Source organism: Dermochelys coriacea, chromosome 6 (assembly GCF_009764565.3).
Source record: "Dermochelys coriacea isolate rDerCor1 chromosome 6, rDerCor1.pri.v4, whole genome shotgun sequence".
In the NCBI taxonomy this organism is placed as follows: Eukaryota; Metazoa; Chordata; order Testudines; family Dermochelyidae; genus Dermochelys; species Dermochelys coriacea.
In genome coordinates this window covers 57418993-57431973 of record NC_050073.1, presented here as the reverse complement: position 1 = coordinate 57431973, position 12981 = coordinate 57418993, and the positions used below count along the sequence as shown (strand labels likewise).

The 12981-nt window shown below is 37.4% G+C and overlaps 1 protein-coding gene across 22 annotated transcripts in view; it reads right to left on the bottom strand.

The window, feature by feature from the left end:
- GPHN (gephyrin) overlaps positions 1 to 12981 on the bottom strand; it is a 544780-nt gene that overhangs the window by 518788 nt on the left and 13011 nt on the right. For 3 of the 22 annotated variants that reach the window (XM_043517390.1, XM_043517383.1, XM_043517389.1), the window contains exon 2: positions 7407 to 7465. The exons of the other annotated variants lie outside the window; for them this stretch is intronic. In XM_043517390.1, coding sequence (XP_043373325.1) covers positions 7407 to 7446 — 40 coding nt within the window. In that variant the 5' untranslated portion in view covers positions 7447 to 7465. The remainder of the gene's footprint in view (positions 1 to 7406; positions 7466 to 12981) is intronic. 22 annotated transcript variants of the gene reach the window in all.

Here is a 12981-nt window from a genome sequence, read left to right as displayed (position 1 = left end):
AACCTATCATTATGCAAGGCACTGAATTTAGCCGTATGGAGAAAATCAAAGCTTATGCTCAAATAAATTTGTTAGTCTCTAAGGTGCCACAAGTACTCCTTTTCTTTCTAGAAATTTAGTAACTCATTTTATAAATGTTATAAGAAATTAGTAGTGATTAGTTTTCTTGTATAAATGCTTAGTCTCAACACAAAAGTCTATGTAGAACACCTGAAAGACAGTACATTGTGAACTTATATGCCTAGAATATCTTGTGCATCCAGACTTGATTTATAGATCTTTTCCAACTGTTGAATACATATAAATTTGTATCTGGTGAATGCATAAAAACAGCAATTAAGAATAATTAAATGTCCTGGTGCAAGAATGCTGTCCAAAGAAAAAATTGCTCAGTGAAAAGAACCCAGCATTAAAGTTAGTAAACTAATGCTCCATAAACTCAAACCAAAACAAGGTTATAATATTGCCAGACAATATTCAATATTAGTTTTCATCAAACTCGTTAAATCTTTTTTGTGAAAATCTTGTTTGTGAAATTTGAGCTAAATTAACAGGCACAGTGGCAAATAGATAAATTTGAACCCATTCATGCTTATACTATGGAAGAAAGGTAAAATGTCCTATTTTCTGACACTACCTACTATTTTGGTAAAGTAAAGCACGCTGGCATTGATATACAGTATCTGTTACAAAAAGAGGAGACTATGTCCATCATGAATCTGTACAAACGGTTAGCATATATTCAAATATACCAATTTTTTTTCCATTTTATAGCATAAAATCTATATCACTACATGCCATTTCTAAATTTAATTTATAATTGGCAGCATGACTTACAGTTCTATAGTTTTAATCATGATCAAACTGCTTATTATAGGTTTTGATATTTCTAGAGAGTTATCAATTAGCATTACAGTAAAATCGCTGGCTACAGTCCGCTCCTGCTTTGCCAAGCAGTCTAACATTCACAAAGTAATGTTACTGAAAATAAGTGAGACAGCAGACCGAGTTCCCTACACACCATTTGTTTCAGAGAACTCTGAGAAATTTTCTGACACGTTATCAACTCAAAAAAAAATTGTTTTGAAATTTTAAATGATTGATTGCTTTTATTAATGGCTAGCAGAAGCCAGTCTCCCAACTATTATTAATATTGTTTCATTCTAATTGAATGTTTACTAAGGGGAATTAGTATTGAAAGAAGACACCATGAAAGCATCTGAACAGCCAAAATCAAGTTTTAGGTTATAAATATTCCATATCTATGTACTCCCAAACACAGACAGGGTTCAAAATGTTTTGTTTTCTGAGTTGGGGTGGGGGCAAGTCACGTGCATGTGTTTCTTTCTGTTACTTGAATTTATAGCCAAAAAAAATAAAAATCTTCACTTTAAGTTTGCTTCTTAGTGACCCCCCACTATATCCTCCATCTCTCATCATATTTTCTCTGGTCCACTACATACATTTTGCACATATTCTTTGCTGTCCCACAATCCTACTTGACCTCTCCCTACTCATAGCCACTAGAATGGGTTTTCTGACAATGAAAGGAAGAATGTGGTCTCTCTTAAGGCACTCAATTAGCACTCCAGAGATCAGACAGTTGTTCCCAGCTGCGCCACATACTTCCTGTATGACATCTGTTTTTTCAGTTCCCCATCTGTAAGCAATGACTCTCCTTCCTCACAGGTGTGTCCTGACATGCCTTAAAGATAGGGACAAATAGCTTGAATTTGATACAGTGGAAAACAAAAAGACAATAGATGCAGAGTTATGTAAAATCCTCATCACACAGCTCGTCTAGCCAAAATAACTCCAAATAACCTCTTGCACACAATTTTGAAGTCACTCTATCTCAAGTATTCTGTACTGTTTGCACTCTGAAATATTTTAATGAAGATGGCACATTTGAAAGGTTAAAACAACTAGAAGAACCATTAGGCTTAGGGCCAATTGAAAAAATTCAAATCTTTTTATGAAACTTTTCACAGAAAATATTCTAATTTTTCGACCACCAGTTCTTATTAGGTTATCCTTTAACTTGCCTAAAAAGTTTAGAAGGATGCAATAAGAACATCAAGGTTATGCCTCTTACAGAACAAGAAAAAATATACATAGGCCTAACGTTCAGAAGTGACCAGTGACTTTGTATGGCTCAATTTCTGGGTACCCAACTTGAGATACCTTAAAAGGTGCTAAGTTTTAGAGAGTGGGTATATTTTCTGAACATTTGATCCCTTTTAAAGTTATCTCACAATGGACACCAAAAAAGGTGAGCTACGCAAAATCTCTAGTCACTATTAAAAATCTAGGTAATAAAATGATTTGTACACCTAAATAGAAAAGGAGGAGTTAGTGGTGACTGGAGAGAGAGAAAAAGGAGTACTTGTGGCACCTTAGAGACTAACAAATTTATTTGAGCATAAGCTTTCGTGAGCTTCAGCTCACTTCATCGGATGCATTTGGTGGAAAAAGAGAGAGAGGGAGAGAGAGAGAGAGGTCTAATTAGTGACTGGAATCAACTGTCATTAGATGACTAAAAGAAGGGAGTGGATGGAATTGTTAACGAGTGGGCTTGGTTTGCTCAAATCTAGCAGATGCTCTAGTTAAAGGAGGCTACTTCATCTTATCTTTATCTTCACAATGTTAAATTCCATTAGTTAGTAAATGTCTATGATCAATATTACAAACAGGCAATTGGTGTTTGAGTATCAAAAATCAGTATTAATTTATCTGACTCAACATGATAAAGCTGAAGGAAGTGGAAGGAGCAAGCGATTTAAATCATGAAAATGGGTAATTCTTCTAAATTAAGACGTAAACAGCAAGAAAAATTAAAGTAGCAAGACTGAATAGGTTACTATTAATCTCCAGAAATGCAGAAAGTCAGTTTCTTCAGACTTCAAAAACAACTATGCCATTAAATTAAAATCTAGAAAAATTGGGACATTGATGAGTTTGATAATTCTGCTGATCCTGCGAGAGACATTTTTGATATTGTGCTGATTATTTAAGTTGCTGTTCCAAGCTTTCCAGCAGCTCGTTCACCATCAGATTCATTCAGGAACAGTCTTTATTTTTGACTCCCAAAAAATGGCAGAGATCAATTGGTGATTATACTATTAAGAAAAAGTGAAAGGCAAAGACTTGAACTTAAGACAATTATAATCTTCTTTTATGACAAAATCTCCTTCAAACATTTCTTTCAATTTCTCCTTTTGTTCTACATTAAAGCACTTCTCTCTGGATATACTCCTCTATACAGACAGTCGATAACTTGTAAGTCCACTAGTAGATGCTGCAAAATGAACAAACAAAAGGACAAATTGAAGAAATATTTAGAAGAATCAAAACTGACAACATGGTCAAACACAATAATGGTTTAAAGCAGCCATACAGGGAAAAATATATTCTTTTTTAATGCTACTGAGTCTATGCCTGAAAAGAAAAAAAAGTCACAGAATATTCTATCCAAGTTGCTGATGATGCCATTCAAGAATGCAGAGAAAAATATGACAAGGAGGTCTTGTCATCTTCTCAGACAAGAAAAACAAAACGAAGTAAGAACACTTCAAAAGTGCAGCCTTCTCAAGTTTCTGAGATATGGGTGTTCAGTACATTATTCAAACCTCATTCAGTAAGAGCCAACACTAAAAAACAGTCCTAAAGCAACCAGGGAAGTTTAAAAGTTCCATAACCACTCTCAGCCTCAAAGTTAGTTGACTGAAAAAAGGATTGATGCCCTAGTTTCCTAATGATATCCAGTAGGAATTCTGAAAGAAAATGTCATACCTGTTTGCATCCAGTATTGTTGCAACTTTCACTGAGCACAACAACTCCTCAATCAAAACACAACACTCATTTCACACAACAAGGCACAAAAAAGTTAGAAAAGCAAATGAAGACTACAGGCTCATGACACTCATCTCATAGTTTCAATGGACATCTGGCTTGATCTAATTAAAAAAGAACTGTAATTGCACAATGAAAAGAAATTGAGAAGGTATGGAACCTTTCCAATACTTAACCAACATGGGTGAGCCTTATTGCAAAGATGTTAAATTGAGCCTAGAACAGGAAAGAGAGACTCAAGTGTGGCTAAGGGAAGGTAATCCCAAAATTTTGTTTATTCTTCTCTACTATTTAGAATGGGAGAACCAGATTTCTATCCCCAAATTTACAATTGTGAAGGCAGTTTTCTCTCAGTTCACTGTGTAAAATTGTGGAAGTAAAATGCACGGAAGAGAAAATAATGTAATTCAGAATTTTGCCAGTTTTTATAATGCCCATAACTCTCTTCCTGCCAATTCAACATCTGTTAATTATTTGTTTTTAACTGCATTTATATTTGTTTGATCAAAAAGCAAGACACTGGAAAAAAAAATAGGTTGGCAAAAGTATATCGGTAGCTAAAGATAGATAAGAGCAGTAGATCTAACTAATTAGTAGACTGATGCATTCATTTATGGATTTGTGATTTACTTAAGAATTGCAAGCTTTTCATTTTTGACAATATCTCTGCCTTTTTGTGTTTCAGGAATAAATATACTTACAAAGAAAAGTATACAGCACACATTTTATGGTTCACTTTGTAAACCTGTGAGTATTTTCCAGGTTTTTTTTCCCCTGGAGGTATGGGTTTTCAAGTGTGGAGAAAAGAATCTTTGTCACTCTAAACAACGTGATCCAAAGAAACAAAATAAGTAGCTATTTTACTCCCTTAAGCTAGAGAATGTTAGAAGTTCCACTTAGTGGGACTCCAGCCACATAATCTGTCAATGTAGATTTGGGGGAGTTAAAAACAATAGCCACACATGCTTGATCCCAATGCTGCTTTTTTAAAATCTGATATGCAGAATTCAATGTAGTACTCCAAATGAGGTCTAATTAATCTGCAGCAAGATCGACTAGTTCTTCTGTTAAAACAACTCAATATAGCATTTGACTATTTGAGATAGTGTTGCATTACTTGACAAGTTTCAGAGTAGCAGCCGTGTTAGTCTGTATTCGCAAAAAGAAAAGGAGTACTTGTGGCACCTTAGAGACTAACAAATTTATTTGAGCGTAAGCTTTCATGAGCTACAGCTCAGGTCTCAACTTGTCTATCACAAAGTCCATTTTTGTACTTGTAACAAACATTCTTATCTAGCCCAGTGTTGCTTCTATTTTAATATTCTACAGATCACTTTTCAAGAAATCCTCTATGAATTCACCTCTCCTTCCAACACATGCTTGGCTCTCAAAAAGTTTAATTTTTAGACCACCTGTGGACACAGATCAGTTAGAGATATACAGAAGCTAGTCACTATTCCTCTAGTCTGTATTTGTACTTTTGATTATTCCTTCTATTAAAGAATTATTTACTCATTGAAGTTTTAGTAAATAATTTTGGTTTCATCCCGGTATTCTCAGTTCATCAATGCTGACCTGAATTTTAAATAAAATCTTATAAGAATGTGATTTCTCTCAGGTTTATATCATACTAAAATTTCATTTGCAATTTCACATAATCTCCCCTACACCCTCCTGTAAATCATTCGCTAACAGTGAAACTCATCAATAATCTTTTAAGTAACGTTGGATCCAGAATAGACCATACAGGACTCGACTCAACATAAAATCTTTATTAATCACTGTGTGTCAGACTTTTGAGGCCAACTATATAAAGACTTTTGAGGCCAACTGTATAAAGTTTTAGCTAATCCCCATTACCTGTTTCCCCTATGAAAGGGTTGTGCAGAACCTTATCAGTGACCTTACTAAAGTCAAGATATACCAAGACTACTGCATTTCCTTTATCAACCAAACTTGTTATCCTAACCAAAAGAAAAAAATTAAGTTTGGCAGGAAGAACTCAAAAATGTCAGTTTGACATTCTTCATTTTTGATAAATCCATGTTGCCTATTATTTAGTATCTTATTTTCTTCTAGGTGCTTACAGTTACTGAAAAAGTCAGCAGTTAGTTTGTTCCAGCATTTTACCACACACTGAAGATTTAAAAAAATATATATATATTGGCCCTTAGGTAGAGAATTAAAAAAGGACTCCCTAATTATGATATGTGATGTGTATTCTTGACAAATAGTCTGGAATTTCACTTGTCCTCCAACAGTTATAAAAAACAAACAGTTAATGGTTCTGATCAGGCAACATGGTCAATGGACTGAGCAAAACTGGAATTCAGGCACTGCTACTTTGCCTTAAAGCAGCTGACAGTTTTTGCACACCTTAGGATATGTCTACATTTCAAGCTGAGAGGGTGATTCTCAGCTTCAGAAGATACACTCGCACTAGCTTTCACAGAGCTAGTGAGCTAAAAGTAGAACACAGCTCAGCCCATCTGAGACACAAGCGGTGTACTCAGGGTGGCTAGCCCCTTCCATTGTTCACGTTACCATGGCTACAGTCTATTTTTAGCACCAGTAACATTTAGCACCAGTATGTCTCCTGGACCTGAGATCCACACTCCAAGTTTGAAGAGTAGACATACCCTCAATTTCACCATCTGCAAAATATTTACCGCAGAGAGTTGTCAGGTTCAGTGTTCATAAAGCATTTGGAAGATGAAAAGCTCACCTTAAATACTAAGGAGAGTTGACTACAACCAGTTGCTTTTACTACATTCAGTTTACTTCAACTTTTCTTTAACCTGTTCCTTCCTCATTTTGTCCTTTTGGTTACTTAGTGTATCACATTAACTAGCCTACTACTAGGCTTTCTAGTGAAGGCTGTGTAAACACTAAGCACACGAACCTCTTTTTCATTTTCAGCAAATCTGTACTTTCCAGCATCATCCTCTTGCTTCATTTTTATAACTTGTGTCCCTTTATATCCTTTGTTAAAACTGTACTTTATGCTACATCTTTCTACCTACATAGCATTACTATAAGCCTAGACTCCTGTAATTTCTCCATTTCATTTTCTACGATTCCCTTTTTATTTATCTTAAAAAGTCCCTGTGCAATCACACTAACCTTTTACATTTCCTATTTTTCCATTTGCATTATTGCTTTATTCTGTGATTATTACGTGCATTAAAATTCCAAATATTTCGAACTGCATTTTCTCCTTACTTTTGCTACATGCTGAGCCTTCATAACTAAGATTCCACTTTCACTACACTTTTTAACATTCATTTTAAACCAGGTCATGACTTGGTTACCTCCATACACAGTTTGTGTCCACACACAAATATGGTTAGTACATAATTATAAACCATTGAAGCTAACTGTGTACCAGATTTGTCTGCAGCCTATGATGGCACACAGCTGTCTTCTGGTAAATGCATCTAACATTTTGCTTGGAAGACAGGATCCTATAACTGTGCCAGTTTAATCAAGCTGCCACTGATCCTTATCCCACCTCTTTTTCCAGGCCACCTCAGGCATACTAGTGTTCAATTTACCTGATTCAGGGAAGCCTGCAGCTGGGTGTGCCATCCACATCAATCTCAAAGGGATAACCCTAGAGCGTATCCAGAGAGAGATCAGGACACTGCTCAATATCAACAGTGAGGAAAGTATTCAGGCCAAAAGGATGTTGCAAAAAGAAAAATTAAAAATTGGAAAAAAAAAGTCCAAACAATTTGCTAACATGATGCTAACTATGACTTTCTGGTCAGTGCATACAAGGACAAATCAAGTTCAATATAGAATGTCAGCTAGCATTTACTAGAAGACAACTGTATGCCAGCCTAGCTTCCAAAAGGTTACTCATTCTCTTCTATACAGACCAAAAACTCATAGTCAACATCATGCTAGGTAATTTGATTGATAAAAATAGTGTTTCAACACAATTAACAATTCCCAATGTAAACAAGACCACAGAGAGCGTGACTGGCATATGGTCTGTGGAAAAAGTGAAAACAAGGGAGACCAGAGCTGGTAGTGGTAAGTAACAGAAGAGGAAAGAGCACTTCTTCCCCAGTATCCCTTAAAAAAAAAAAAAAAATCACAACAGAACCAGTTTTTGTGACAGCGTAAGTTTCCCGACTTCATCTTCAGTCCATCTCACTACCTGCTATTAGCCACATTTTCAGAGATACATAATGCCAAATGTGGTGAAACAGGTTTCCTGACCTTGATGTTTAAACTATAAGTTCCTAGGCCAAATTTCCCATCCCTAACAAATGTGCATTTTGGTTTGCACCATAAACCTTTAAGGCAGAAGCAGTTGCCATTTTGAGCAACACTGACAATATACCCTGAAACAAACCTATTTAGTTCCCAAAGTGGCACCTGAACACTGAAGTTTTCTAAAATTCTAAAAACAGAAACAATAATCAAGCAAATCACTGGGCTAGAGCAGATGTCACCACTATAAGCAATTAGTACTGCATATCTGTTCTTTATCATGCTTCAATTTAGCTAAAGTGAGACAGATTGTCTTAATCTAGATGTTTTTATGCTTATTCTATTTAAATTGTGGTATACAAATCTACAAAACCCATTCCTGCTTCTCCACAAATGCTAGATCCAGTACTCACTTCTCCCCATTCCAAGACAGTTTACGTAGCCAGACCAATTATTTTTATCTCAGTTTTTAGCATAAATTTAAATAGTTCTATAAACATATCATGCAGCTTTTCCAGCTGCTTACACCTAGATAAGATCCTGGATGCTTGGCTCTATGTTGGGCACAAACATCTGGAACGGACTATATGCTGACCTAGCTATTATGCATGTCAATCAGAAAATATACACTTGATAACAGGAAAACGTATCTTGAATTACCCAGAAAATTTCTTTTCTTCTAGCTGTAAAGTCTGTAGATACTTTACAGCGGGTTTCCCCTTCTTGCAATTCACTGAAAGCAGAGCCCTAACTTGTCAATCACAGCAGGCTGAAAATGGCCACATCCTGGGGTACCCTGCCAGTTTGAGATTCTTCCAAAGCTGCCACATAGAGGCCAATTCTCCTAAAACTCCACTAACAGGTAATTAACATAGCAAAAACAATCACAGAAAAATGCATCCGATGAAGTGAGCTGTAGCTCACGAAAGCTTATGCTCAAATAAATTTGTTAGTCTCTAAGGTGCCACAAGTACTCCTTTTCTTTTTTGCGAATACAGACTAACACGGCTGCTACTCTGAAACCAGAAAAATGTACTGTAATTTTAAATCTGCTTCAAGCATCAGCAGAGTATAGAAAGAAATTGCACTTAAGAGGGAGAAGAAAAAAAGCAACAAAGGCACAACCCATCCCCCTAAACTGCAAACTTGCATCATATGGGATGGATCTGCGAACCATCCCATGAGAAAGAAGGAAGTTTTCAGATAGGTTAAGACACATTATCCTATTCCGTAAAAAATTCTACAGATCCCTTAAGAATGGGATTTCCAATAAAAGTATACAGCTGGGGAGAGAACCAAAAGTGCATAAAATAACTATATATAAGCTTAGCTTTATTTATATGGCTAACAAGTGACCAAAGTATGCAGAAACCTTCAAATATAATCTCAGCTGAGGCTAAAACTTCTAACCTATACCAATTAATGTATGTGGATGCACAGCTAGGCAGCCACCTTACATATCTTTCAGCACAGGATGTTTCTGAGGAAGTATGCACAAATGTTTGAGGGGGGAAAGGCAGGCTTCTGGTCTTATACATCTCAGCAATACACCATTTTACACCTTTAAAAATGAAAGCCTTCAAAGCTTTTTTTCCCCTTAACTCCTTGATAGGTGGTACAGAATGATCAGGGCCAAAAACTTTCTGAAGGGCATAGTGCATGCAATAGAGGTCTTTAACATTCTCCTGATGTTCAAGGGGTACCATAGTTTCCCAAGGAATGTTTCAAATGAGAACAGAAAGATGGAAAGATATTTTCCTGTGACCTATCTGAACTTACTTTACGTATGAAGGCCACAATAATTCTCAGCACAAACTTTATTTTTATGAAAGGTACAGTACTGCAGTTCTATTGATAAAGCCCCACGCTCTAAAACCGTTCTGATGGAGAGTACTAACTCCACACTGGCGCAGAAGGAGGTTAGTGAGAGCCTGGGGGCTTGCCCTGCTATAACTGTGGTAGGTGTCAAGCCTGGAAGGAGGAGTTAAAAAGATTGAACTGGGCTCAGTTGGGGGCTGCAAAGGAGGGAGAGCAGATTACTGGCTCTCTCTCAGTGAAAGATGCCCTTCTGGAGTCTGGAAGCTGAGCTGGACTGCTGGCAGAAGTAAGGTCTCTCTGCAACAGGGAGCCCAAGATAGTTGTGAAGAAAAGCAACAGGAAACAAGTAGGCTCCAGAATCTCTATGCTGGTGGAGGGGCCTGCAGGGAATAGGAAGACTCCAACGAAGTTAGGGACTGCCCTGCTAGGAGAGTAGAGAAAACTCTCCAGTAGCAGAACTAGCTGGATGGCAGAAAGCGCTAGAAAGCTCTGCAGCAAGCCTGTGGAAGAAGTTTAGAAAGGGAAGAGTCAATATACTGTGAACCTGCTATGACAAAAAGGCCCAAGACAGGGTAAGGTAGGATGTGATCCAGAAAACTGGCAAGGGCTCTGTGTCAACAGGCCTTGACTGCTTAATAAAGGGTCCTTGGACCAGAATCCAGTGGAGAGGGAGGGAGGGTCTGGGTTCCCCTCCTGGACCATTGATAAAAGTGGATTGGAACCCCTCTGGCAAGGCATAAAGACTGAGTCCAAAATTGGACAGAAGGCCCAGTGTGAGGGAGATGGACTGTTATTTGTTGGAATGTTGATTTACCTCAGAAGGTCCAGGACTACACGTGACCTGGCCCACCAGGAGAGGCTGTCAGCAGGTGGTGCTAAAGGAGAAAAGCCTGCTATGCAATACTGTGCCACAAGGGGCACACTGGTCACTTAGTCACATGCTTCACCTTCCTAGCTGGATGATTCATAGAATCATAGAAGTGTAGGTCTGGAAGGGACCATCTAGTCCATCCCCGCATGTTGAGCCAAGATTAAATATATCTAGACTAGAGCTGTCAATTAATTGCAGTTAACTCAAAAAAATTTAATCGTGATTAATCGCACTTATAACTATAGAATACTAATTGAAATGTATTAAATATTTTTGGATGTTTTTCTATATTTTCAATATTGATTTCAATTACAACAGAATACAAAGTGCACAGTGCTCACTTCATATTACTATTATTTTTGATTATCATTTTTACAGTGCACATATTTGTAAAAACAGAAATTCCCCTCATACAGTTACTGAAGTGCAATCTCTATTGTGAAAGTGCAACTTACAAATGCAGATTTTTTTTGATTACATAACTGCACTCAAAAACAAAACAGTGTAAAACTTTATAGCCTGCAAGTCCACTCAGTCCTACTTCTTATTCTGCCAACTGCTATTGACGGGAGATACTGTTGACTGCTTCTTATTTACAATGTCACCTGAAAGTGAGAACAGGTGTTCGCATGGCACTTTAGCATATCTGGCACATAAATACCTTGTAACGCTGGCTACAAAACATTCATATGCCCCTTCATGCTTCAGCCACCATTCCAAAGGACATGCTTCCATGCTGATGTTGCTTGTTAAAAAAATGTGTCAATTAAATTTGTGACTGTACTCCTTGGGGAGAGAATTGTATGTCTCCTGCTCTGTTTTACCCACATTCTGCATATATTTCATGTTATAGCAGTCTCTGATGATGACCCAGCACATGTTCGTTTTAAGAACATTTTCACTGCAGATTTGACAAAAACACAAAGAAGGTAACAATGAGAGATTTCTAAAAATAGCTACAGCACTAGACCCAAGGTTTAAGAATCTGAAGTGCCATTCAAAATCCGAGAGGCACGAGGTGTGGGGCATGCTTTCAGATGTCTTAAAAGAGCAATACTCTGATGCAAAACTACAGAACCCAAACCACCAAAAAAGAAAATCAACCTTCTGCTGGTGGCAGATGATGAAAATGAACATGCATCAGTCTGCACTAGTTTGGATCGTTATCAAGCAGAACCTATCATCAGCATGAATGGTGGTTGAAGCACGAAGGGACATATGAATCTTTAGCGCATCCGGCATGTAAATATCTTGCAACGCCAACTACAATAGTGCCATGTGAACGCCTGTTCTCACTTTCAGGTGACACTGTAAACAAGAAGCAGGCAGCATTATCTCCTGTAAATTGTAACCAACCTTGTTTGTCTGAGTGATTGGCTGACTAAGAAGTAGGACTGAGTGGACTTGTAGGCTCTAAAGATTTACATTGTTTTATTTTTGAACGTAGGTTTGTTGTTGTTTTTTTAACGTAATTCTACATTTGTAAGTCAACTTCCATAAAGAGATGAAGATAAAGAGATTGCACTATAGTACTTGTATGAGGTGAATTGAAACACTTGTTTTTTACAATGCAAATATTTGTAATAAAAAATAAATATAAAGTGAGCACTGTACACTCTGTATTCTGTGTTTTAAATTACAGGTTTCAGAGTAGCAGCCGTGTTAGTCTGTATTCGCAAAAAGAAAAGGAATACTTGTGGCACCTTAGAGACTAACAAATTTATTTGAGCACAAGCTTTCGTGAGTTACAGTTCCCTTCATCGGATGCATCCAGTGTAAAATACAGTGGGGAGATTTATATACACAGAGAACATGAAACAATGAATGTTACCATACACACCGTAAGGAGAGTGATCACTTAAGATGAGCTATTACCAACAGGAAAGTGGGGGGGGGGCAGAAGAGTACCCAGAAGTCACCTACTACAGGACAGGCCCAACAAAGAAAATAACAGAACGCCACTAGCCATCACCTTCAGCCCCCAACTAAAACCTCTCCAACGCATCATCAAGGATCTACAACCTATCCTGAAGGATGACCCATCACTCTCACGGATCTTGGGAGACAGGCCAGTCCTTGCTTACAGACAGCCCCCCAACCTGAAGCAAATACTCACCAGCAACCACACACCACACAACAGAACCACTAACCCAGGAACCTATCCTTGGAACAAAGCCCGTTGCCAACTCTGTCCACATATCTATTCAGGGGACACCATC